This window comes from Aethalodelphis obliquidens, unplaced genomic scaffold (assembly GCF_003676395.1).
Source record: "Aethalodelphis obliquidens isolate GAN/ISIS:26980383/991018 unplaced genomic scaffold, ASM367639v1 scaffold35, whole genome shotgun sequence".
Classification (NCBI taxonomy): domain Eukaryota; kingdom Metazoa; phylum Chordata; class Mammalia; order Artiodactyla; family Delphinidae; genus Aethalodelphis; species Aethalodelphis obliquidens.
Genome location: NW_020837979.1, coordinates 2,322,932 through 2,350,172, shown reverse-complemented (window position 1 = coordinate 2,350,172; position 27,241 = coordinate 2,322,932). Strand labels below are relative to the sequence as shown.

At 40.2% G+C, this 27,241-nt stretch overlaps 2 protein-coding genes across 2 annotated transcripts in view; both read left to right on the top strand.

Annotated features, from left to right (window-relative positions):
- Nucleotides 1–26,800, top strand: part of MRPS9 (mitochondrial ribosomal protein S9) — a 42,038-nt gene extending 15,238 nt beyond the window's left edge. Inside the window, exons 5-11 of the mRNA XM_027128710.1 lie at nucleotides 6,217–6,296; nucleotides 15,190–15,275; nucleotides 16,155–16,230; nucleotides 18,563–18,731; nucleotides 19,660–19,768; nucleotides 23,695–23,864; nucleotides 25,601–26,800. Coding sequence (XP_026984511.1) covers nucleotides 6,217–6,296; nucleotides 15,190–15,275; nucleotides 16,155–16,230; nucleotides 18,563–18,731; nucleotides 19,660–19,768; nucleotides 23,695–23,864; nucleotides 25,601–25,692 — 782 coding nt within the window. The 3' untranslated portion in view covers nucleotides 25,693–26,800. The remainder of the gene's footprint in view (nucleotides 1–6,216; nucleotides 6,297–15,189; nucleotides 15,276–16,154; nucleotides 16,231–18,562; nucleotides 18,732–19,659; nucleotides 19,769–23,694; nucleotides 23,865–25,600) is intronic.
- The window catches only part of GPR45 (G protein-coupled receptor 45), an 87,684-nt gene continuing 80,115 nt past the window's right edge, over nucleotides 19,673–27,241 (top strand). The window contains exon 1 of the mRNA XM_027128707.1: nucleotides 19,673–19,768. The gene's annotated coding sequence lies outside the window, so the exon portion shown is untranslated. The remainder of the gene's footprint in view (nucleotides 19,769–27,241) is intronic.

The following is a 27,241-nucleotide window of genomic DNA, read 5'->3' as shown; positions in this document are numbered from 1 at the left end:
GTATTCTTACTAAATTAAATGATAGCAAACCAAATACAGCATTATAGAGAATAGGATCTCTCCCCCCTACACCCCAGGAATACAAGGGTGGTTTAACATTAGGAATTTATTAATGTAGTCTTCTGTGTTAACTGAGTCAGGGAAAAAATATTTCCAAAGATGAATAAAAAGTTATTTAACAAAATTCAGCATTTATTTTTTGGTTAAAAACTCTTAAACTAGAAATAGAAAGAAATTTTCTTAGTTTGAGAAAGACTATCATGAGAAACAGAAACACATCAGATTAAAAAACATATCATTGGATTCCTTTACATTAAGTTCAGGAATAAGACAAGTATGCCTACACTTGCCTCTGGTACTCATTTTTATTTTGAAAGTCTTAACCAGTATGATTAAAAAAGGCAAGAAATTAGGAATAAATCACTTAATATGCACAGGTGTTATGAGTGCCCACTTAGAAAATACAAAACTAAAAACTATATAAGCATTACAGTAGAATATCATTATTTGGATATCTGAATACAGGAAACATTCAAACTGAATTGTTCTGAAATTAGTTAAAATGATACTCTTTTATAAAAACATGCCAGAGTATAGGTGAAGCTGAAATGCTAGTCATGGAGAGATCCTGTGAGCCTCCTGCCAGCTGATGACAGCATGGTGGCCAAATCCACACAAAGAAATCAGTGTGGCATGGAGTGTACTGATGACCTCAGTAACGTGATGGTCTCCTCGGTTACAAACAAATTGTGATCTTTCTCTGCCTTTATGTATTTTCGTGGACAAGAACTATTTTAAAAACATTGAATTTCAACTATACAAATATATACCTACATACACGCATACATACTTGTGGTTTTTTAACATTTTCTTCTGTGCACTTCTTGCTCGTCTTTGTTTTAGTTTTAAGTCTACAATTAGCTTATTAAATGCTGTCCATAACTCCTTCTGCTAAGGTCTCCCTGGTCATCTCTTGGTTGAATGGAGTTCATTTTCTAGTAGATTCTTCAAAAAGGGCTCATAGATACAAATTCCCTGAGTTCTTATGTTTTTAAAATTGTTTTTTTATAACCTTGATACTTGAAGGACAGCTTGGCTAGAAGGGGAAAATCTTTGGTTCATACTTTCTTTTCTTGAGTTTCTTGAAAATGCTGCTCCATCGTTGCCTTGCCTTGTCTGTAGTTTTTGAGAAGTTTCGTGCTAGTCTGGTTATCTTTCCCCCTGGTGATCCTGAGGATTCTTAATCTAAACCTATCTAGTAGCTTTATGAAAATATGGCATCAAGTTGATTGTTGAGGGTTAGATTACAGTGGTGACAATGAGCTCTTTAAATAGGTAGGTTCAAGTCTTTACATCCAGAAATAGTTTTTTTTAAGTTATGAATATTAGTTCTGTTCCACTGTTTGTTTTTGTTCCTTGGGACTCCAATTATATAAATGTTATTCCTTCCTTGATTGTCTTCCAAGTCAATCACCATCTCTCTGACTCTTAACTTCTTTATGTCATTTTCATTTTTTTGGTTGTTTCCCTACTTTATTTTTAAATGTCCTTTATTATGTTTTTAGGCTGTTCTTTTTTTGGTTACTTATAAGTTAGTCTACATTTCTGATTCTTCCAACTTTTTCTCTTTCTCCCCTGAATTTAATCAAGTTGTTTCATTTCTTTGAGCTTTTGTCCATTTGTTCTTAGTTTTGAACTTTTGATTCAGAGTGTTCTCCAAAAACTCCAAATGGTTGTTTGAGGATATTTAATTCAGTTTGGAGTGTTGTATTTCAGTTTCCTTCTGTTCTGCCATTGGTTTTGGTGAGGATGAATTTTCATCAGCGGTACATTTGGATTATTCTCATTTTCTGTTTTAAATTTGTGGCAACCTTAAAGAAAAATTGGTGGAAACATGCTTCTGCATTTCTGTGGACAGAAATCTCCTATTTCTTAATCCACTTAATGGAATATTAAAAAATAGATTGTATCCAGAAGATGACAGAGTTGGGTCACGACTTAAAAGTATGTTATGATTTTGGAATTAAGAGATTGAAACTCTAGAATGGAATCAGATAAAGTGGCCAGTTGAAAGATAATCATACAACTATCAATATTTTTAAGTAACAAATATTATGCCCTTAAGTCACAAACAAAGAGGACAAAGATCAATAAATTTTCTATTTCAAAATGTGAAACTTCTCCCTGAAGAAAAAAGATACAGTAAATTTAAAAAACAAGCAACATACTGGAGAAAATTTGAAACACAATAGAGGTCTAATGTCTGGAATAAATTATTGTTAAAATTAACAAGGAAAACAGCCTCATAGAAAAATGGGCAAAAGGGAAAGAAGGTAATTCATAAATGAAGAAAATAAAAGTAGCCAGTAAACATTGGAAAATATCAGATCAGAAATAATGTCTGTCAATTAAGGATAAGAGATCATAATCACTCATCAGACTGGAAATTGCGAATAGCCTGTGTCAGCAAAAAATTAGAAACAATTTAAACGTTCATCAGTAGTGTAGCTAGATGAACTGTTGGAGAATCATACTATGGAATAGTATGATACTTACACAAGAAGTAGACAATGTGAATAGGCCTGTACCTATTAAAGAAACTGAATCAGTAATTAATAACCTAGAAGGCTTGGGTTTCACCATAGCTTTTTAGATAAAACACCAAAGTCATGATCCATGAAAGAAAGAGTTGATAAGCTGGATTTCATTAAAATTAAAATTTTCTGCTCTGTGAAAGATGTGGTCAAGAAAATGAAAAGACAAGCCACAAGATGGTAGAAAAATACTTGGAAAAGACATATCTGATAAAGGACTGTTATCCAAAATACACAAAGAACTCTTAGAAGTCAACAATAAGAAAACAAGCACCCGATTTAAAAATGAGCCAAAGACTTTAACAGACACATCACCAGAGAACATACGCAGATGAAAAATAAGCCTTTGAAAAGATGCTCCATGGAAATAGAAATTAAAGCAACAATGAGATACCACTACACACCCATTAGAATGGCCAGAATCCAGAACGCTGGCAACAACTAGTGCCGGTGGGTGTGGAGCAGCAGGAGCCCCTGTTCCTTACCGATAGGGGCTCGGGGGGTGGCACCGCTGCTCTGGGGCTGGCTGGCTGGTTTCTTACAAAACGAAACCTACTCTTTCCGAATGATCCCGCAGTTTGGTATTTGCTTCTTGGCATTTACCCAGGTAAGTTGAAAACGTACGTCCACGCAGAAACCTGCACGCAGTTGTTTATAGCAGCTTTATTCAGAATTGCCAAAAGGAAAGTAACCAAGATGTCCTTCAGTTGGTGAATGGATAATTAAGCTGTGGTCCATCCGGATAATGGAGTATTGTTGAGCACTAAAAAGAAGGGTGCTGTCACACCCTGAAAAGGCACGGAGGAAACTTAAATGCATATTACTAAGTGAAGGAAGCCAACCTGAAAAGGCTACACACTGCATGATCCCAATTCTGTGACATTCTGGAAAAGGCAGAACTATGGAACTGGTGAAAAGGTCAGTGCTTGCCAGGGGTTGTGGGTGAGGGAGGAAGGAATAGGCAGAGCTCAGGCTTTTTAGAGCAGTGGATAAATGTTATTATACATCTCTGCAAACACATACAGTGCCCACAGGAGTGAGCCCTAATGTAAACTATGGACTTTGGGTGATTATGATGTGTCAGTGCAGGTTCGTCTGGTGGGGATGTTGATAATGGGGGTGGTAGAGGTATGTGGGGAATCTCTGCACCTTCCTCTCAATTTTGCTGTGAACCCAAAACTGCTCTAAAAATAAAGTATTTTTTTTTAGAAAGTGTATTGTGTAATTAAAGTTGATTTTACAGAAAACAGATAACTGAGGGGACAGTATCAAGAGCAACAGAAACTAAAATGCAAATGAAGCTCCAAAAGTATGTAAGGGATTTATATAGAAAATTGTAAAATTTAAAAGATCATAAGTGTTAATCTGATAGCTGGAAAAAAGATTTCACTTTCATGTAAGGAAGGATAATATTGCAGAGTTGCTTCTTTAAAAATTATTAATAAATTTAATATAATTTCAAAGTCCTGATAGGACTTTTGGAAAAAACTTTAAAAGTTTATTTTGAAAGAGTAAATGTACAAGAAGCAGCGAGAAATTTTTAAAAGAAATAAGAGTAATGAAAGAAGTTACCCTACCAAGTATCAAAATGCAGCAAAAAACTGATTTTAATTAAATGGTGGTAATGGTGCAAACAGACCGACCAGTGGACCAGATTATTCACAATCAGCATATGTTTGTTTTTGCCATATTTTGTGAATTCTAAGACACAGTTTTTCAGATTTTAACACCTTTACCAAACAGGATTCATTTTACAATTGATGTAAACTATATTGCATACCATTTGCTTTTTTTCTTTCTTTCTTTGTATAAGATACATGATGGAGTATCTTAAAATCCGTGACATCTTAGATTGAATCAAATTATATATACACACGTATACACAGACACACACACACATGTAAATGCATATTATAAAATCATGTACACACATATTCACACACATGGAATGAGACCCAACTCCAAAATCCCTCCAAGCTTTTCAGTAGAGTCTTATCTGCAACCATGATATTTGTCTTTCTTGATCACTCTCTGACTACTTTCACAATATACTGAAAATTGCATAGCAGAGTTATAAATACTGGAAAATATACAAGATTTCATGAAGTCTTTGAAAGTGGTGTTGGGAGAACCATTTAATTCATCAGTAAGCCACTGGCGAATAAGAATGTGTTTTTATTTTTCAAGCCAAGCACTGTATCTAGACATTTTTCACCATTTGTTATGAAATTCGGTCTTCATTTTAAATGTATGCACTTAAAGTGTTCTGTGTGTAATCCAGTTACCCCAGAAGAGGAAGATACCCTACATATTGTACAGGTAATGTTTTAAAAGAAAAAAGGGTATTATTCAAAAAACTGTAATGGAGTAATGACTCTCTTTGTTGGACAGAATAATGCGTGTTTGGATTTCTGCCTCACAGACATAAACTTCAGATTGATTAAATTTCTGATCATGAAAACATACAAAAATTCCAGAAGCAAATATGGGAAAATAGTTTTTGGAAAGCCCAAAGTCTTAAAGCAGGTTTTCTCAATGGGGGTGATATTGCCCTCAAGGGGGTGTAAATTGGTTCACAGGAGGTGAAAAAATCTTAGCTATTACAATGTTTGTGGCCCTCCAGAGGGCCACAGTATATACATCAGTGGATATGCAGTGTATCTGCGGTAGTAAGATTTCATGGGGAGGCAGGCAATTAGGGAGAAAAGTGTCTGAAAAGGTGCCTTAGTAGGAATGATAATGAAAAAACAGTTGAGAAGCACTGCCATAGAGGAAAAGTGGCAGAGTCTACTGTACACATATACTTTAAACGTCTTGAGTATGAAAGACGCCACAAACAAAATTTAAAGGCAAGTGACAGACTGGGAGAAAAGAGTTTACAACTCATGTAATAGAGGAGTGTAGCCTTCGTGTTTGGAGTTCTCACACATTGTTGACAGAGAAACAGCTCAGTACAGATACAGGAAGAGGACGTGGAGTTGGTGTTTGCTTTATTTACTGCAGCAGCTCCGTTTCCCAGTTAGTTGGGTGGTTATTAGATGTGAACGACCATCTGTATGTCAAAAGGAATTACACAAAACATCTTTGTGGGGCCCCTTCTGTTTTAAATGTTTCAAACTCTCGGAGGTGTCTCACCACAGAGTTGAAACATAACTGGGCACGGAAAAGTCCATTTTGTTTTTTTCTTTCTTACAGTATTCCTGTCTCTAATTTCCTAACTATATTACATAATTGACTTTACCAGTTTTCCTTTTTAAGAATATGGGAGTGCGTTGTATTTACAGCCAAACATAAATTCTTTTGTTCTAGCAAGATGACTTCGGTATTTTGTGTGTTTATTTAAAACATTACAGAAAGTCTCATGGTGAAATACTTAGGAATGTTTTATCAAATATAAACGTTGCTTTGTATTAATGGGTATGAAATATTAAATATCCTAAATATTTACATGCTAAACCTGCCAAACTAAATTCTATATATTAATGCTATTTTGTTATTTTAAAAGTTAATCAGAATTAAAAATGTATCTTATTGCAGAATTATGAATTGCAATTAAATACAAGCTATTTGATCTCTGTATATTTTTATTTTTGTTTATTTGTTTTCATTTGGTTTTTATTAGCAATCCAGTGGGGAGAAGATGGCCGCCCATTTCATTTTCTCTTTTATACTGGCAAACAGTCATATTATTCATTAATGCATGTAAGTATATTACATTTATGGTAAATAATATGAACTGTAAGCTAAGTAACTAATGATAGCAGAGATTTCCCTCAGCTTCAGAATTTACCTAGTGTGTTTCATAATGGACAAAAAATAAGACTTCCAGAGACAAGACAGTATGTTGAAAGGCTTTATATTTTATTAATTCATTTTTGCTAAAGGTAAGCATTAGAGAATTTATGTCAGAATGGTTTGTCCTTAAAATGCTTTTACTTCCAAACTGAGATCATATTGGGAGATAGATGCTCAGCTCAGTATCAATGCGTGGGTGTGTGTCAAGGCGGGACCTGAATCAGGAAAGGGGCTGTCGGGGTGATGGGGCGATCACCTTGGGGGAGAGGCAAGTCCTTCTCTCTACCCTTTAGTTACTCCTATACGATTTTTGCTTTTCATAGGTCGTGTAGTGTATGAGTGTAGAATTTGGGCTCAAAAGGCCTAGAAAGTGATTTTATTACTTGTTGCCTTCCAGCTGAGTTCGCGTGTACTGGGAACAGGTTTTATTTTCTTTCAGAGCCGTAAGTTGGTTGATGGTGCGCGTGCACTGGGGAGCTCCCTACAGTTACCATGACAAGAGGCTGGGTGCTGATGCCCAGTTTTAAACAACAGAACCCACTTTATTTTTAGGACACGGTGTCGTTTTATTTTATTCATATATGAGTTTTACAAGTTACAGAACTTGTCCCTGGGCCTTCCCATCCCCAGTCAGCTCTCGGGTGGCTTGGCTCGCGTGCACACGTGTGCTCTGTCGAGCCGGCTGGTGTGTATTTGTGCTCCGCAAACCCAAAGGACAAAATCCCCACTTGTCAGGTACATTTATTTCTCGGGGAAAAAAAGAAAACCTTCTTTTCACTTTTTGTTGACCTTGGGCAAATGAGCTTCTTGCCCTGGCAGAAATGAAATGAATGATGGATGCAGAGAGTGTCTTTGCTGAGTAATGGAGCTGGGCTTCTGCTCTCCGCCCAGGCTCTGCGTACAGCCCGAGGCTGCCCAGGGACCCCTGCTGCTCATTTAAATAGGTATGTCAAATCTGCCTCACGACGCCGCTGGTTTGATCTGTGGTAATATTTGTGAAGGTTCCATATGGACTCGAGCCCCCTGCAGTGCTGAGAAATAATGTACAACGCTTCATGGTGCAGACGCAAATTTCCCCTGAAAAGGGATGCAGCGCTGCGTTTTAGCTGTCGGAGGGGATGATGGAGCTGGCACGCTAGGCCTGTCAACTTGTTACACGGATGGGCTGCACGCAGCGAAGCTGTGGAAAATCTGTGCCTTTTAACTTTTCTACTTAATCACGGTTGTAGCATTGCCTTTAGACTGTATGCTGCATTAATTCTCTCCCTGCCTTCTGCCTTTCATCCCAAGTTTCACGGAAAAAAGGAAAGCATGCGGGTCTGGTAGAGGAGCCTTATCAAACAGCTGTCATCTGACAAGCCATTTGCATTTGTTTTGGCTGAAACTGAGCAACCCAAGGGCAAGATATTTTGTTGCATTCCATCATAATGAAGAAATTACACATTGTATAAGAGGCCTAACTTTATTTATGAGTTTTAAAAGGGATTGCTCAAGAAATTGGTCAGTTTCTCAGTGGATAAAATACTACCCCACTCTCGACTAGAATGTCAAATTACATCCAGTTTATAAAGTCTTCCTTTTGCGTCATATAGTTGCTTTGCATATAGGAGAGTTCTTTGGGCTTCTGTGTGTTAGTTAAATTCAGTAATTTAGGTCTGTCCATTTGTTGCGTAGTTTGACCCCCAAACACTGTGGGTTTGGTATTTGTTTTATTGTTCATCAGAACAGTTTATACATGTAAATTACAGATATTTTGGTTTAACTTGAGCGTGTTAATTCAGGTAATTAATAAACCCTTGTATTTTCAAAAATGCATCTTACGGAACTTTAAAGTAATTACATGTATGGAAAAAGGATAAATGTTTTCCTAACTATATACCAATCACTTGAGCCTCACGTACGGCAGATGTTATTACTCACAGCTGTGGTCATTGCCTGGCTGATGCAGGTCCGCGTCATGCTAGGTGCTGTTTGTTACTCTGAAACAGTATGTGACAAATATTCACTGTTCAGCTCACAGGAGTGGTTTCGCAGTGAATCAGGGATCGCACATAAAATAAGACGGTAAAACCTGAAACTGCTGCACATGTTGGCTCCCTCCTTTGTCTGCCCTCTCGGTGCGCGGAGGGGTCCGTTCCATTCTGTGGGAGGGTGATCCCCCCGCCACCATCCCACCGTAGCGAGGGAGCCAGCCCCGCAAAGACTGTGGTAGGTGGGCGGGAAGTGAATCATTATTGCTACCGTTTCGTTTTGTTGATGCAGTTTCTTCCCATGTGACAGGGTGAAAGACACTAAGGCAAACTCTGTTTTCCATGTCCTGGACCGGCTGTGATTGTGTGAGCTGTGGCCCTCACGGCCATGTTTTTTGTCAGAAAAGCACAGCTCTAAGCATGTTTGCAGTTCTGCCGGGAGGTCTTTGTGATGTCCCTTAACCTTTTTTATCTTCGGTAATAACATCAAAGCTGCTTTTAGTATTTGGTCACTGCTTGCATGTTAAAGTTGTATATTACATTAGAGCAGCGAATAAAAGATGGGCCTGATGCAGCTTCCAGTTAAGGGTAATGTGTAATGCTTAAGTGAACACTGTTTCCAGTTAACCCGTAGTTAGTCCATGCAGTTGTTTTTGTGGAGAAGTAGGAGGATTTTGAGGGAAGAGGCGGATGAGAAGAAAGAAGCGGCTCATTGTTCCCGCCCAGAAGTGAAGCTGTTGGGAAAGCACAAGGTGAAGGGAAACTTGCCGATCCACGGGCGCTGGGGTCACAGACTTTGTGAGTGTGTTACCTTCTAAGGGCTCATCATCAGGTTGGCTGGAATTCCCACCTTCCTGTGGCCACAACCATACACCTGTCTTCAGGTTCCTGGGAAGGTCCATAAAAACCATTTATTTTACAAAATAGCGAATAGGGTGTACATACGTAATGAATGAAGTATGAAACAGTACTAATAAGTAAATTCTTAAACAGTGAAAGGTAGTTTAAGAAGAAATAAGGGCTGTACGGAGTTTCTCAAAGGATCGTTGAGGACTGAGGGGGCTCCAGGCTGGATGGCCCTGCTCATCCATCTCTTTTACCCCAAATGGATGACTTTCCATCTCCTTAATGGCCACATAGCCAGTGGAACCTGTGTACTTCTCAGACGTGAGTTAGAGTTTCAGCGTAGCGTTTTGGGAGCAGAAAGAAGAAGGAGAGAGTAAAAGGAGTTTCCAGAAACAACTGAACCGAAATGTAAAGGAGAGGGAAGACTTTTTAGAGGATGTGTGCGTCTGAAGTGGAGCAGGTGCTGCACCAGAGAATAGCTGAGCAGCGTGTCCGGGGGTGGGGGAGGAAGCCTGCCTGCGCAGCTAAGGATAGGGCGATGGCTGTGCCCTTGGGTCCCAGCTGCCCCAGGCACCCCTGCCCGCCACAGCTGGAGCTGCCCAGTCGACCGGGCGGGGCGGGCAGGCAAAGGGACTGCATTCATGAACGGGGCAATCACAACCTGGGCAGTTGTGCAGGTCCTTTAATCCTAAGACAAATGTTAATTCCCGTTCACTCCTATCAACACCTAGGTTTCTGAATATCTTGAAACTCACTAAAAGTGAGTTGAAAATTATTTTAAACTCATTGTGGGAGGTGATTATTTGACTCTGAAGTGGGAATCCTTTTGTAAAATATGATTCGTTAAGACAGGGCATGGCTGTAATATAGCCTTTCCCAAAGTGCTTTCTGAGGAACCCTGGTTATGAAAGCATCAAGAAAGGGTCTCTGAAATTAAGCTCGTTTGGGAATGCTGCATATTGTATACAGCACTAGGAAACTAATAAGGAGACACTTAGCGTGATAAAAACTCCCTGACGCCCTTCAGTAGAGAAACACTGCTGCTCAAATATGTTGGATCACGGAACTGTTTCTACCCAAAACATCTTTTAACATCCCGTGAAACCAGAGCTTGGGAAAAGCTGTATAAAACATTGGAAACACTGTGAGTTGTCAGAAACATTAAGCATCTATTGACATTTTACGTCAGCTCACCTACCCCAGCATTTAAGATAAGGATCTGCATGTCTAAAAACTATACTGGGAATTTAGCATCTTATAGAAAGCTCGTTTATATTTTAGGACTAGTTTTACAGTAAACATTGGAGTATTTTCAGAGTGTTTCTATAAATTGAAGGAATTATATGGCCTTGGATGAAAGTTTTACCCTGAAAAGTATAAAATTAAGGAATAAGTAGATCATTATGCACTTAAACTACTCTGCTGAATTGGGGGAAAAAGTTTAAAATATTAAAAAGTACGAAGTCATTCTAATCCTAATAATGTGTGTATAAACAGGATTCATTTGCCTGGCTTATTTAGAAATCCTCCAGTTTATTTTAAGCGACTTAAACCTTCTGTGTTCACACAGTAGCCCAGGGAGGGGTCTGAGGCCTCAGTATATGGAGGTTCCAGAGTCAACAAGCAGAAGTTCCGGAGGCTCAGTATCACAGTTCTGTGCATCCTCCTTGCCACTGGGGGGTGAATATTGAAAACTTGAAGCAGTGCTGTTGAAAAATGGAATTAAAGTAGTGACCCTTCTCACAGTGAGGTACCAAATAACTACTTTATGACTGTGTAAAGTGCTTCTTTCTAGAAAGCTACAGACCAGTGCTGACATGTGTCTGTGTGCTGTTTTAAGTTCTTTCTTGACAGCAGGAGTTAATTCAGTAACTAATTCAGCAACAAACTGCTGTTCTAGAAGTATCTTTAATATACATTTTCTCACATTGATATATGAATAATTACCATTGTGTATCTTGTATGTTCCAGGTGTAACAATTGGGAAAATTAATTTTTAAAAACTGATTCAACTTATTGCCTCTGTTGATTTTAATCAGATTACTTCTTTTATAATGGTAAAATTGTTTTTATAATATATGGTAGAGCTTTCAGTGGTAAAAATATATGGTATCTGAGTCACAAGCACTTCTATGTAATTACTCCCAGGTGCGTACTTTCCCAGAGTACTTGTCTAACATGACCTATATGTGAGATTATTTCCTTTTTTTATGTCGGGTAGCATTACACGAAGTATACGCTGTATAGCATAATGTATTTACAAAGTGATAGCTAGGATCTACCATAGAGGTGTGTCACTTGGAGCTTCAGATAAATTGCATGATAAAAGCCATGATAAATGAATTATATGCATATTTACTCCAGTTGGTTTTGTATATGCCAGTAGCCAAAACATTGAGAAGATTGTTATTTAGGAAATTTATTTTCTGTGATTTTTTTTTCCAACAAACACATATTTTAAGTCGCTTACTTTTCTGTATTGAACTAGTATCTAAGATGATAATTACTGTTAGTTATTATATATTTTGTATATCAAAATACAGTTGACTTTTTCTATACCACCCTCCTAAGAAATGTTGTTTGTTTACCCTTCCTAAAATTGGAATTTCAACATGGTTAATACAACCAAAACAGAATTTGGTAGACTAAAGATGACATTGCTCATGCTCTTGGAAGAGTTTAGTTGAAGCATTTCTTTTCTGTACCCTGAGCATCTGGTATTTCCAAATTAGGCACCTTCTAAATTCGATTCATACATTATGGAAATCTGATGACATGAGGGGTAGATAGACTTGCTTTGATTTTATGAAATATTAATCATAGCTGTGATGAATGATTCAGCATTTCACATCTGGGTTATTCCTGTCATATTTGAAAATTATACTGTTAAATACAGTATATAAACTTAGTGTAGGTGGGGTCATGCTAATTCTCTAGGGTCCCTTAAAAATTAAGTGGAAATTTAACAATATACCAGAAGCTAGCACTGATAATCTGTGATGTTGACAGTTCCTGGCATATTTTATACCCTCAAGGATTTTTTGATGTAAATTAGTGCACCTCTCTTCAGGGAGTTGAAGCTATAGAATGTACTTTCCAGAGGACTGTTGTCTCTGACTAACCAAGATAGAACCTTTAGAATCTCAGGAGTGGTTTTATTATCTAGAAAAGAAAGAAAAATAGAAATGATGCACCAGTAAAACTTTTTCGACTGTTTGACTCCTGAATGCCATACCCCTCACCGCTGTATCATTTCTTGACCACTACTGTAGGCCAGGCAGTATGCCAAGTACTTTACATATATTTTCCTATTTAAAGAAGTGTATGAGGGGGCTTAAAGAGCATGATATAACTTGATGAATTACAGCCATCAAAGCATGTGCCGTAAATGAATAGAACTTACATGTTCTAAATTTGACGTGCACTCTTCATGGTGATTTCTCATATTCCACATTTTTTCTGGTGATTTTACTTACACTATTTATACATTATTATGGAGCTAAATATAACACTGGAAGGTAGTAGCAGAGTGCAAGAAAGTTTTAGGAAAAATATGGACTTAAAAATTGCTCAGAATCACTGGAAAATGATGACACATTTAGCACCCCAAATTTTGACTTGAAACTTGACCTATGAAGCAGATCGGTTATTTTTGTTTTAGTTGCCTTGGTTATTCCAGAAAATTAAATAGACCCTTATAACCAGGTAGGGTGTCTTACTACCGTTGTTGGTATTCTCTTGAATTCATATTTTTAAGATAGATTTGAAAGATACATCTCTGACTCAGGACTCTCAGAATCTCAGGGCTCTGGAGCAGCCCAGCGTGGAGACGTGGAGACTGATGCCATCCTGCTCCCACAGACCCCCAGCTGGAGCAGGCTTCCGGGGGCGGGGGCAGGGCGCACGGTGCAGGTGCACAGCGAGATGCTGTTTGCACACGTCTGTCCCCTTCGTACAAGGCGGGGAGGATTCATTTTGTGGAGGTTTTTATTTTCCCTGTATTTTACCTGTTCAGAGCACTTCAGAATTGCTTTCTAGAAATAGGTACATAGAGATTTTTCTGATACACTATTCAGTTGGGCTTACAACTCACTATCTTAGCCTTTAAATATGAATTTCAGGTACCCGAACTACAGTCAAATGCGGCTTACCAATTGTCGGGAGACAAATTGTATGGTTTTCAGTTGCATAGCAGGGACACGTTCTGTATGTGGATGGCTTCTATTCTTGCTTTCTTTAGAGTGGACAGTTTGTTTTGAATTGTGAGGTACATTTTTCTGCTGCTACAGGTGACGGATTTATACTTTGAGTATAGTTGTAGAGATAGTTAATCTGTACCCTAAAATTGAATTAAGCTCATTTGTCCCCAGAGTTCCAGTGTTTAGATCCAAACTTCAGGGTGCGTTACTTGGGGGCATCATTCAAACAGATCACTGGGCCCCCCTTCCAACAGGTTCCTCTTGGGAAAGTCTGGGTTGGGGCCTGAGAATTTACATTTCTAACCTAGTGCTTGGCCTAGATGCTGCTGCTGTCTGCTTCTGCTGGGAACTTAGCTTTAGAATCACTCAACTATTGATAGTGATAGTTTCACTCTGTCGGAGATGCTCGGCCCAGTGTTACTGTTTCTAAGTGCTGCTGCTTTTCTTATTCTTTTCTAAGGTATCAATCCTACTACCCTTACTGAAAACAAACAAAACAAAACAAAACACACTCTTACGAGTCTCCCTACTACAGGAAATGAACTTGCCCTTTTCTCACCAAGAAGTCCTGGCCCATGGAGCATAATCTCGGCTTTTCTCATCTATGTTTATGAAACTCAGAGGCTCAGTCTTTACATCCTTTTTCCTCCCTCCCTCCCTCCCTCCCTTCCTTCCTTCCTACATTCTTTTTCCCCTTGAGAGAAATGGATTCCTGAAAAGAGGTTGCAGAATGAAGATAATAAAATGCAAGCATTGGTAAATACAAAGGGAGTAACAGAGGGGCACGTGTATTCTTAGAGCAGACTCTGTCAGCAACATTTGATATAATATGACGCTCTAATCAGCACCCACAAGAGGTTGTCCCCAGAACTGGAAATTATGAAGACTTTTAAATATGGATAGACATCTCTATGAGCAGCAAGTTGTGTCTTCTGAGATTAGCTGATGGTATTGGACGGTGTCATGATGAAGCAAGAAAAAATGTTTATATCATCTCTAGCTCATCCTTTGAAAACATCTGTTCCTTAGGTATTAGTATGGTAGGTTATGTGTACATTATAAATGAATACACATAGATTGGATTTGAGTCCTCAAGTTTGCTCAGTCAAAAAAATTGGGAGACAGTTGCATTATTCTGCTTATTGTAAACTCATTTCCTGGAAATCGTATTTCATTGATAACCTTTATTGCCAGATTAGTGCTTACAAAATGGTAAATTTTCTCCTACTTGCATTATGATTTAACAGGTGACATACATTCACAGACTTTGTTAGAAAGTAAACTAATAGATATCAAATAATGAAAAATAAATATTAATAGAAAACTTTTTAAGATACAAACTACATGGTAAAGAGAAATCTTATATAAATGTTAAAATTTTTTACTGGTAACTGTAAGTTTAAATGCATATTGCTGTATAAATTATGGTTTTTTTTAAGGAAAAGTTTTGGTTCTCTGTGGAACTCTTAAGGAAAATAAATAGCTTGTATCTTTTTTTCGTTTTTACGAACCTCACTGAGTTGTAAACCTTCTATAGAGTTTTTTAAAAATCATTTGAAGTTAAGTGTGTTACTATGTATGATACTAAATTCTCATTGAAATTACTCCACCATTCTTTAGTTTGAATGAGAAATAGCGTTGTTAAAGAGCATTTTCAGTAATCCTTGCTGTGCAGCTGTGACTTGAGGAGGGCGCTTCTGAGATGAGGTGCTCATGGGAGACATAAAGGGAGGTAATGGTTCGCGTCGCTCTTGGTTTAGTGTATGTGTGTGTTATTTGCCACAGGAAGCATACGGAAAGCTACTAGATGTAGAAAACCGTCAAGACCAGCTGCGAGCCAAAGGTCTGTTTTCAGAAAAAACTAAAGCCAAGTAAGTTCTTTTTTGCATTAAAATATATGAGAAAATTAACTAAAAACATACCACTTATCATTGGTGTATTTTAGGCATACCTAAAGCCTAAAAATGTGTTCATTATTTCAGCATTAATCATTAAAATTCCAAATAATAGGTGATTTTTTTTTTGTTTGGGAGGATGTAAGTATTAAGGTTATTATTTTTATATTACTTCATTCTAGATTTGTATGTTAAGTGGCACTTACTGTATTTGAATATTATTTCTTTAGAATTTTTGTGTATGTAACTGTGCATTTATATGCCCGTAGATATACATATATGTGTGTGTGTGTGTGTGTATTTTGTATTTGAAGGTTTGTGCTTCCATTTAGCAAACAATGATAGATTAGATCCATCGACCTGACCAACCAGTTTTAAATTTGGGGCTGTTTATTCACATATTTCTTCCTATGCAAAAGACACAAGTTTTTGAATATACCTAGTTTTAGTTGTAAATACTACCCGTAGCCTTTTATTTGGATTTCATTACTACTTTAGTCCATGGACAGATTAACTCTGTGTCTGTAACATACCCTTTAAAGTAAATTTTGAAAAGCAAGCACAGTTTTAATTTTTGAGAAATCTAGTTAGTGACTTGGATATCATCAGATGGGTTCCCCAATGCCATGTCTAACTCTGCGAATGGAACATTTGCTAGACTGGGTATCTTTTCTAAAGTAGATTGAGGAAATGAAATAATGTGTCTCAAAAATCATTTACTTGGATGAAATTTTACAGCTATATAATACAAAAATGGGTTTCCCAATCGAGAATCGCTACTACTTGTGGGATCTTTTGTGATATAACTCATTGTGTGGTTAATTTAAAAGAGAATATAATGTGATATTTTAACAGAGACCCGATTGGCAGCAGATGGCTGATTAAGGAGGAACTGGAAGAAATGCTAGTGGAAAAACTGTCAGATCAAGATGTGAGTAATTAATCTTTTTAATTTAAGGGGACCTGTGCCATAAGATTGTAGACATTTGCTGTATTTAGGATCCTAATAGTAATGTTCCTCGGAGGCAGGTGTTCATAAGACGGTTTTCCTTTTAAAACATGTGGAGCTGATTTCTGCCCTGGGAGGGTCAGGAAGGTGCCTGGTCCCCAGACCCTCCTCCACAAGTGCGCTTGCATCCTCTGCCCCTTGTTCAGGGGCGCATGGCAGGTGTCATTTTTCACCCCCTTCAGTAAAGTGGGTGCTAATTTTACAGGCTAATGATAAGTGTAAGGGGCTGTTACAGGTTAAGTAGAAGAGAAATGAAGCGCATGGTTACCTTCCTGACTTACCAAATGCAGTATCCACACGGCCAGTATGTTTCATCTAGGAATCGGCAAAACTGCCTGTATCAGAATCACCTGGAATGCTGGTTACAAAATGCAGTTCCCAAGGTTCAGACCTCACGCAGAATTTCCATGGGTGTCACCCAGGAATCCACAGTTTCAGCAGGCTCCCCCAGTGAATGTTAAAGCCTAGGAATGTGGTGACCCCTGCTTTAGGTCTTAGTCTGATTCTTTTTTTGCTCAATGTTCTAATATATGCCAGTATTATCACAGGAAATTTGATGTTTTAAATGTGTTGGTGTTCTAAATTTAGATTATTTCTGGAAGATTGGAGTATAGAAAAATTTCACAAATTGTTCCAAGAAAGGTTTTTTCCTTCCATGGCAGTGGGTAACATTGTTAGTACCTTGCTGCCGTGTAGATTTCAAGTCATATGCTTAAATTGCTCTTTTCCTCATTTAACATATTGAAGAAATTAATGTTTTGGAAAAGTTGCAATTTGCTTAACTAAGGTGTCGGGCATTTGGTGAGTTAAAGATCTGAAATTAATTTCTAATATCCTAACTGCCAAGTCAGTATCACTGCACGTGGATCCAACTGAAAAACCTCTCTTTGCTCCTTCATTGAATGAATCATTTCAGTGTTCCCTGTTTTCTGGCTGCTTTTATTTTTATAACACAGGTTTGTTTGTTTTCATTTTGAAAACATCCCTAGGGCTTTGTTATAGGTGTGCAGCTATGAACACAAAACAACCAAATATATAGGTATCTTTGTACCTTGGGCAGCTGGCTGTTGGAAGAAATCCTGAAGCTGATGGCTGGTGTCAAGATGAGGAAGGCAGGGTAGTCAGTGATGTCTTGAGCCATGATCCCAGTTCACAAGCAAGGCTGGGTCATACCTGTAGTTGCCTCCTTGTGTGTTCAAGGGTATTACAGCCGGTGCAGAGGAACTGAGAGCAGCTGAGGAAGGACAGGCCTGTGAATGAAGGTGATGGAGCTTTACCAGGCTGGGTACCGCAGGTGGCTAGCAGTTCACTCTTCCTCAGACAGTTGCCTTCTCCAGTATTGTAACATCACAGGAAGCAATAATTGAAGCGGCCCTTTTAATCTTACTTGTGAGATTTTTATACATTTCAAATTATTAATGGTAGATTTTCACTGTAAAGGCAGTGGTAACAAAGATGAGTATGATTTTTAGGGTTGGCAAAACATAAATAAGGTTATCAGAAACTGGGTTTCACACTCCATGCTAAGGATCTCAAGTATCAGTTGTTTCCTTCTGCATAAACACTTTAGAGTGATTACTCTGGCTTCTAATTTTAAGGGGTTAATACCAAGTTGTTTACTTTCTAATCACATGTTCAAGAACTATTAAAAAAAATGCACTGAGTAGCAAGGGTAATTTATTTCAAGAGCTTGCCCTTTAAGTCAAGTATCTCTTGAATTTTTAAATAGCTTGATTGTTCGGTTTTAAAGGAAATCATAAACATTAAAGTAACACAGCTTGAACAGCTAAAGATACATTTGCCAAATGTATTATGAAATGTAGTTTAAGAGGTACGTTTTCTCAAAATCAGACTCTTCCCATTTTACTGTACGAAACTTGCTGGAAATTATTTATGAAGCGCCTCTTGATACAGTTCTAATAAAAGAGTAGAAATTATACTTAAAGATCATCTAAGTATTTTTTTGAAAGTGAATTTAAATTTCACCTTCATGTAATCCTGATAGAGAGAAATGGATTTTTCTTTGAATGATAGATCTCTTTGTTCCTCGAAAGAAAAGATTGAGCACTAAAGGTACACAGGGGAAGTGCTGCATCTGCACGCTGTTTTAAAAGCAGCATGAAGTTGCGGAAGTGTCATCCTGTCAAAATTCATCAGGAAAAGCAACATTGGAAAGATCAAGTGTATAAAAATAGAAAAAATTTAGCAAATGCAATTACACTTGCATCTCCTAATGAATTTTTATTGTCTGCAGTACGCACAGTTCATTCGGCTGCTGGAAAGGTTATCGGCGTTGCCGTGTGACGCGGCTGAAGAAGAATTTGTGGGCAGGTTCCGCAGGAGTGTAACCATTCAATCGAAAAAACAGCTGATTGAGCCTTTGCAGTATGACGAGAAGGGTATGGCCTTCAGCACAGGCCAAGGTAATGCACCCATGGAGAGAGACCACCCCGTCCCGCTGAGGATTGGGAAATAGCCGGATGTTTATTTGCTCTTGCCCTTTGGTGTTCATTTTGTTTGTTTATTTTTGCTGCTGCTATGCTGGATTTCCGAATATTAAGGTTCTGTTGACGTTTTTAAAAACTGAACTTTATAATGTTGCAAGAAAAAAATGTGGACGCATACCTACATAGTCATATTAACACTTTGTATTTTCATATTTTCAACTGGTAGAAACAACAAAATATAGGTTTCTTATAAAGGTTTAGGTTTCTAAATAAAGGTTTCTTATATTAAATGAAAATTTTCGGTGAATCTGCACGTCAGATGCTAAAACTACAGAACGTTGAAACTTTAGGTCCTCGACTCACATCTTCCTTGTAGGTGTACAGAGACATTTGACATGATGTAACTTTAAAGAATTGAGTTATTAAATGATATATCTGCAACTTTAAAAAATTTTACATCATTTCATTTTCAGTTAATATTTTCAAAGAAGTGTGACCTTTCCTAAGGATTCCTTTTATTTCTACCAATTATACTTTATTATACTGTTCATATATTTTAAAAATTATACGATTAAGATATACTCTTATTAATTTAAAAAGAACACTATGTAAATTGATTTTTTAAATAATATAAATAAATATGAATTACTTTGTTGAAACTAAAATCATTGTAGTGTTTCTAAAATGGGATTAAGGAACAAAATCACCCCATAGTAAGCTTTATTACGTCAGTTATGGTGTAGTTTGCCTGTTCTATTTTTGTTTGACTTGTATTAATTATAGAACTTTCCTATATAGAGTGTTACATATTGTTATTCTGGGGGAAAAAATTTAACGTAGTTTTGCCTCTGTCAAAGCATTGGGCCTCAAGATGTTCAGTAATAGATGTCTTATATTTTTAAAGGTAACAGAAAGACTGCAAAGGCAAAAGTGACTGTTTATGACCACGGAAGTGGGAGGATAGAAGTAAATGGGGTCGACTACCTGCTCTACTTTCCGGTGACTCAGGACAGGTGAGGTCTTTGTTTTGGTTTTGTTTTTAAAGAAAATGTACTTTATAATATGTCACGATCAACTAAGGCTTATGATTTTCTGATTATATTTGTCTGCATGATGATTTCTTTTTACTAATAGAATATAACAAACTAGCTAGAGGGATTGGGTCACTATTTTTTATGTTGTTTTCCAGATCTTTAAAAAGCATCTCTAGAATTCCTCATTAATTGAGTCTTCCTCCCCTTTTCATCAGATCATACCGGAAGTTGAGTGTCTCGGGGTCTTGTGTTCTGAAATGCAGACTCTGCCACCTCTGCTTCCTGGGTTTGGGGATGGGCAGCCACAAAACAACGAAGACCAACCTTGTTTGGCACTTACCGTCGTAAATATTAGAAAAAGTTCGCTTTATCACTTTGGATGTTTTTCTATTCACAGAAAATTATATATATATATTTTGAGCAAGCAAAGAAATCTGACATTTATATATTAAAATAAGAGCTCATCAGGCTTTGCTTAGTTCCCATGGCTACATATGGCCGTTTTATTCTTTGAAATTTGTATCCCGTGGAGGAACAGACATTAATTATAAGTAGGTGTTACAGCCCAACTCCACTAAATATGCCCATCTGAGATATGTTCCTTAGTCACTGTATAAGGCCTCTTCTTGAGAGGGTTATGATTTTCCCAGTCGTTACTGTCATCATCCACAAGTCACAGCAGTTCTGCATGGTTAGTTCCTCTCTTCCTAATCTTCTCCTGGTTCCTGTAGTGGTGTTTAGGGTCAGAAGGGTTAAGGCTCTTATGATCCCAATGCTTATGTCAGGAAAGAGGACCATGCCAGTGTAGTGTAAGCTTCTGGACGGAATAAGTACTTCAGGAAATGTATGTTTATTTTATTTGTGTGTGTGTGTGTGTGTCAAGAAGTAGCCCGCTCTAACTCTGTTTAGTAGGAATTAAACTAATTCTGCCATCACCCTCTCAGGGAAGGCGATGGAGGAAGCTATTATTTGTCGCACCAAAAGCCAGAGAGACCCGTAACTTCAGCATTACGACTGCTGTAAGGAATGGCATTTGACCAATAACTGTCTGTTAATTTGTTTTCAGATATAACTCCTGATGATTTAATAGCAAGTCTCGATTTTGGCTTTATCTCACAATTAAGTTGCCCCCTTAGAACTTACTCTTCAGTCTGATTCAGCAGGCGTTTGCTAAGGGTTGTCTGTGTGCCCAGTCTTGTTCTTGGCATTGCGAAGATACAAGAGCTATGTGAGATACGGCTTCTGTTGTCAAGAAACTCCCTATCTGATTGGGAAGCCTGAGGCTAGTCTTGGCGGGATAGGCGCCCAAACCGCCTCACTGTCTTTCAGTAGTTGTCGGGATTCACGGCAGCCGTGCTACTCGGGGACTGGCCTTTCCTCCTGCACGAGTGGCTCACGAGCTTACAGATGAACAGGGAGGCGACCACTGACCAGTAGTAGGGAGACGGCCGAGCCAGGAGTGGGTGATCTTGATTCTAGGTCTGTTTCCAGCTGTGTGAACTCAGCCGAGATGTTTAAAGGTCACCTCCCTAAATGGTAGGAGGGAGTTGGACTTGATGATCTCTGAGGTGCTTGCCTGAAGGTCAGTTTGAACTCCTTGCTTTTCTTTCCAGGGTCCTTTCTTTAGGCTGTTTTTACACAGACGTAGCAAACAGGTCATTGGGAATGTCGACTGTGTTCCTTCCTCGAGCTGTCAGAAATTTTGTGTTCATTCATTCACTTGGCAGACGTTTACCACGATGCGCCTGGTGCTGTGTGGGGTACACAGAGCAATGCTTTCTGATTTGGAAAGGCCTTTGCTCTGTCACTCAGCCAGGGAAGCAGCTCTTAATTGATCACCTGTACAAAGGGAGTACATTCCTCACATGGCACTAACCGTGTGATAGAGGAGACAAGTTAGCATCTTAAGCAGTCACAGAAAAATAAGAGTACGTGATTTTATATATGTACCAGGTTATGGGCTGCACGATTGGTGCCGTCGGAGTGGCATTCAGAGAAGATTGAAAGGAGGAAATTTTTTTTTTCAAAATAACTTTGATTATATAACAAAGAGCAAAATAAAATTGATTCTTTAGCTCAGGATTTCATCTGAGATCACTGAGAGGAGAGACTTGTGAAGTATTTTCATGCCGTGTAACTGTTTTTGCATGTACTAGTGTGAGTCCAGATTAATTAAAACCAATAGGTGTGTAATGGTTTTCAACTGTACCCTTTGGGTGTTGCTGTCTCTCTTTATAGACTTAGTGTCGTGCTCAGTGTGCACCAGCTTCCTGACTGTGCAGACTTCTTCCTCAGGTCCTTTCTTGCCTTGACCACCCTGACTCAAGTGCTCTCATAGAGCCTGAATTTTTTCCCCAGATTTTAATCTCAGTTTTTTAATCTATATAAGCATTTGTTAGGGAATCTTAAAGTTTTAGGAATTAAAACAGATAAATGTTTAAGCTCCCAAACGAGTAGGTGAGCAGGGCTTCTCTTAGTAACATCATCACTCACGTCACTCACCTGCGCAGTCGTGTCAGGCAGCGTGGGCCTGTGATGTGCCAAAGACAGTTCCTTAGGTTCCATACTGACCTCGGTGTCCTTGCTGGAGATGGCGGGGTTAGATTATCAGCCTCTAAATTTTCTTTAGCTCTTATAATATAGCTATGATTTATAATGTCGTTGACTCTTGAACAATGTGGAGGTTGGGATTTTCCCAGCACAGTGGAAAATCTGAGTACAACCTTACCGATGGCTCTTTGTATCGAGTTTCCTCATCGAGGGGTCCGACCACTGTGGATGGTGTAGGTCTGTAGTATTTACCGTTGAAAAAAATCCACGTGTCAGCAGGCCTGCACAGCTCAAACCCATGTTGTTCAAAGGTCAACTGTAGTACTACTTTTGTAGCATCCCTGTTTTTTATTTGGTTACTTTGGAACATTTGTTCAAAGAAAACAATATTAGATTTAGGTCGTTTCATACCTGTTTCTATCGTAGGACTTGTTTCATTCCTGTTGGAACAGCATCCCTGTTGAAGCAGTATTGTTACAAATTCCAGTTAACTCTGCCCTTCCGGGCTCTTGTTGTGTCCATCCACACCAGCCTGGGCTTGTTCCGCTAGTGTGCAGTCCAAGGGGTAACATCCACCTCTCAGCGCCACTGTGTGACGCTAACCTTTACTCGGGGTTCCAGAAAGCTGCAGTGTCAGACCAAACAAGCAAACGCGATATTCAATATTCATCAGCTTTTCTAAGTAAAATTCATAAGAGCTATGAAGGCAAAAGCAGTCCCTTGTTTGTGAGTGAGAAGAAGGTCCAGGGCAGTCTGCCTGCTCCAGCCTCTGGTTCTGGCCCTGCCCGCACCGCATGGGTGCTCACTGGCTGTGGAGGGAAGCGGGCCTGACTGGTCTGTGGGGTGTCACCTGGCAGGACCCTGCAGCCGAGGGAACTGCAGGCAGAGTACGTGTCTCAGTGGGAAAATGTCGAGTGTGGTTTCAGTGACTCTAAAACTCAACGGCGTCAGGACGAGCACAAACCTCATACAGATACAGCATCGTACACTTTGCTTAGTGACCCCAACGGCGCTTGATAGTTGCTTGGGAAGACCTGTTAATATTGCATCTGATCATTGAGTCCGGAGAGGTGGATTCAGTGGGTTAAAGGAGTTCTCCCAGCTTTGACTTCGTTATGAGGTTATGGTCAAGCCTCACAAAATTCTCGGGAGACAAGCAGGGTCAGCACACAGCTGGGGTGTGCTGTTGTGCCCGAGCAGAAGAGGCCTGAACCTGCTCTCACAGCATCTGAGTGGCGGAGACGCTAGCGTTTCTGCGTCTGGTGTGGGTCTCACACACGCCCAGAATGTGAGCAGCCTGTAACGTTGTGTATCTTCGCAGTGAACCTAACTCCACCTCTCGTGCTGTGCCTTAGAGAACAGCTGATGTTCCCTTTCCACTTCCTCGACCGGCTTGGAGAACACGACGTGACCTGCACGGTGTCGGGGGGCGGGCGGGCGGCGCAGGCGGGGGCCATCCGCTTGGCGACGGCGAGAGCCTTGTGCAGCTTTGTCACCGAGGACGAGGTCGAGTGGATGCGCCAAGGTGCGAGTTCGGGTCGGGGGGCGGGGGGACGGGGGACCCTCGAGTCTGTATCCGACTCCGTTTTGTGTCGGGCACGTGAGCGGTGGCTTTTGTTTTATTACAGAAATTTGTAATCGTTATTCGATTTAATGATGGAACCCCTAAGGTGTTTCTCTCCAAAGTTATTGGAGATTCCTTTTCCACTGTGATATTAGTTCGAATTTTATTTCCCTTACTCACTCTGTGTGACCCTGTCACCTAGCAGTGAATTCCGGAGTCTCTGCACAGGGGGAGAAGGGTTCTACGATCAATATGTTCGTTAGGGCCCTGCGTCCACATTTCACAGTCAGTCGGGGCAGCTCTAGCTGAGGAGTGTCTTCCCACCATTTGTGAAGGAGGAAAGCACTGTGGGCACTGCCGACCGGCTGTGTGGCCTCAGCAAGGCCCCCGGCGCCTCTGGGTCCAGGAGCCCCTCTGGGCAAGTGACGTGGGCCCTGACCCTGCCTTCCCACTGCGCCGCTGGGGTTCTGATCCCACGCTGCAGATAGGGCCACCCGTAGCTTAGGCAAGTTAATTTTTTTAAACCTCTAAAAATCCATTTGCTTATAAACAGTTCACCATTTTGTAGGACTCATATCTAGTCATTAAAATCATTTGATAGGACCTCACTTAACAATTCTGCTAGTTTTGAGTTTCTGTGCATATTGAAAAGTAATAAAGCATCATTACTTATCATTTAAACTAGAATGTAGACAGTTCTTGTTTGCCTTCCGCACAAAACATTGTGTTATTCCACACCCCCTAAGTACAAGTAAATGCGAGAGCTATGGGTATATGACAAGCGTAAAATGTGAATTTTGCCTGTGCTGTGTGGCCATTGAAAGTACCTTAATAAAGTACAGAAGCCTCGCATACAGTGAAGAGAAGTGCTAGTGCTGGAAGGTGACAAAGACAGAAGCTCCGCTCTGTTTACGTATTTATAAACAGTTAAAGAGTTTTCTCGTCGCTGGTGTTCTTGTGGTAGTTACCAACACCCCACGTCTGGGCCACCACTGGGCACTCCCATCGGGGCCGTACGCTGAGAGGGACTCGTTTATTGCTCAGAAGCTGTCATTACTCCTGGTGGTGGGAGACCGGGAGCTTCCAGTCTAAACTGACTTTACTCTTCTGGAACCAACGCCTTGTGCTGAGAACACAACTCTAAAACCTTTTTTAGATTCTGAAACAAAGTACCAAGAAATATTATTATCACACAAATTAGAAAAATAAGTTTCTTTTCTCAGATATGTTTGATAAGTCATATGTTATGTGTCGGTATATTCACGGGCACTGTTACTGTATGGTGTCTGTATGCTTCCACACACTTCGCCACCCAGGAAGTTTTGCTTTTCTCCCTCTTAAAACTTTCACATCTGTAATAGTAAGTGTGCCGGGCAAGTTCCCTGGCAGTGAGTACCGACTGGCACATCAGAGCAGCTTTGTCTTAAGTTGAACAAGTTTAAAAACCAAAAGGGAGTCGTATCTCTCATAGGAGAAGAAAAGCAGACTCAAGCAATGTGCCTGGTGTTTGTCTCGGAAGGTGGGAAGATAGCTTAGGAGAGTGAAAGCGGACTGCTGCCCTGAGTTGTACATGAGGCTGGGAACTGCTTGTGGGCCTGGGCGCTCTTCCTCTGACGGCAGGAGCTGCCGGTTCAGGCGCTTCTCCTGCCTTCCTGCTCTTTCCGTGGTTCATAAAGGCGTCTCTTTTCATGCTGCAGCGGGACTGCTTACTGCCGATCCCCGTGTCAGAGAGCGGAAGAAGCCGGGCCAGGAGGGAGCCCGCAGGAAGTTCACCTGGAAGAAGCGCTGAGTGTCTGGGCAGGAAAGGAGGGGGCGCTGTGCACCTGGCACGCGGCGGACGCGCAGGAGGCAGGCGCCGGCTGGGTGAAGCAGCACCGTCACACGTTGGAGTTGGGAGCTGATTTATGCTAAATGCAATGTCGTAAAGGTTACCTTCTCAAAATCATTATTTAAAACTGTTTAGCTTTGTTCTGCTGCTTTACTTTTAAAACTTTTTCAGAAGAGAGCTTTAGAAGCATAACTCAGAATCTTGGCACATTCGACCTGAAAGGAGCATTCAGCAAAATCCAATCAAGAGACCGCCTTTTGCGGACGGAAAGGCCCAGCCCCACACATCTGACCCAGCAGAGCCGCACTGCTAACTTAATGACAGGACGGACTTGGACTCACTCGTTTTCCCAGAGAGCAGTTGTTACAACATATCTTTCAAAACTGAGGGATGAGAGTCCTTGTTGAGAAGAGTGAAGCCCATGGAGCGTCTTTGCCAGGAGCCCAGCTGAGCCTCTGCGGAGGACAACAGGCCAGTCCCCCCCTCCAAGCCCCCGGCAACCACCATTCCACTCTCTGTTTCTGAGTGTGACTTTTTTTTTTTTTTTTTTAAAGATTCTACGTATAAGTGATACCACGCCTGAGTTTGCCTTTCTCTTTCTGGCTTATTTCACTTAGCATAGTACCTTCCAAGCTGGGTACAGACTTGCGGTTACAGTATGAATTAGTTCTGAGGATCTGGCTTTAGTGTGTCTGTGAAACCTTGAAGCAGTTCCAGGGTTCTATACATGCGTCACTTTTCCTGGGCTGCGTAGTTCCATTGCTCTCACAAGATGCCCAGAGGGGTCCCTCCCTATGATACTGAGAACCACGGGCATGAGGAGGGTTTGGGGGGGGGGTTAAGGACAATAAGTCCACCCTTTGTGTGCAGCCCTAGATCCAGCAGGTGAAGCAGACACCATGGTGAGATCTTGGGCCTGACCTGGTGGGAGCAGGGGTCAAGGGTATTGGTCATAATCTTTGTCTGGCTAGGAGGAGGGTTACATGAGTGTCCACTTTACTGTACCTTTCAAATGTGATACGTGTGATTTTTATTATGAACCATTTTACGATAAAAGTGAATGAAAGACTACCGTGAGTTGGGATGTAGGAGCTCGAGAACGGTCTCCGGGGCTTATGTGTGACCTCGGGCAGCTGACGTCCTCACGGCTGGGTGGTCGCTTGTGAGGAGGGGAGCACAGCAGCCCCTGTCCCAGGGTTAGAGGGTTCAGTAAAATCCACAGGAGCCGCGGAGCCCAGAGCAGCTCCCCTGTCGGTGTGGGTTGTGATTTCCTCAAGAAACCCCTCCTTAACCGCTGTCATTTGCTTAAACCCAAGTGCACAGGATCTCAGTTGGACGAGGGAAGGAGTGGGGGTCATGGTGTAAGCAGGCAGTTTCCTTGAAAATGAATGACAGTTCACTACCTTGACTCCTCAGAAGAAACAGAAACACGATGCTGTACGTGGGGTAGCTGCGTGCTGTAGACCGAGTGTTTCCATTATCTGTTAAGACGTCCAGGCTACACTCGATT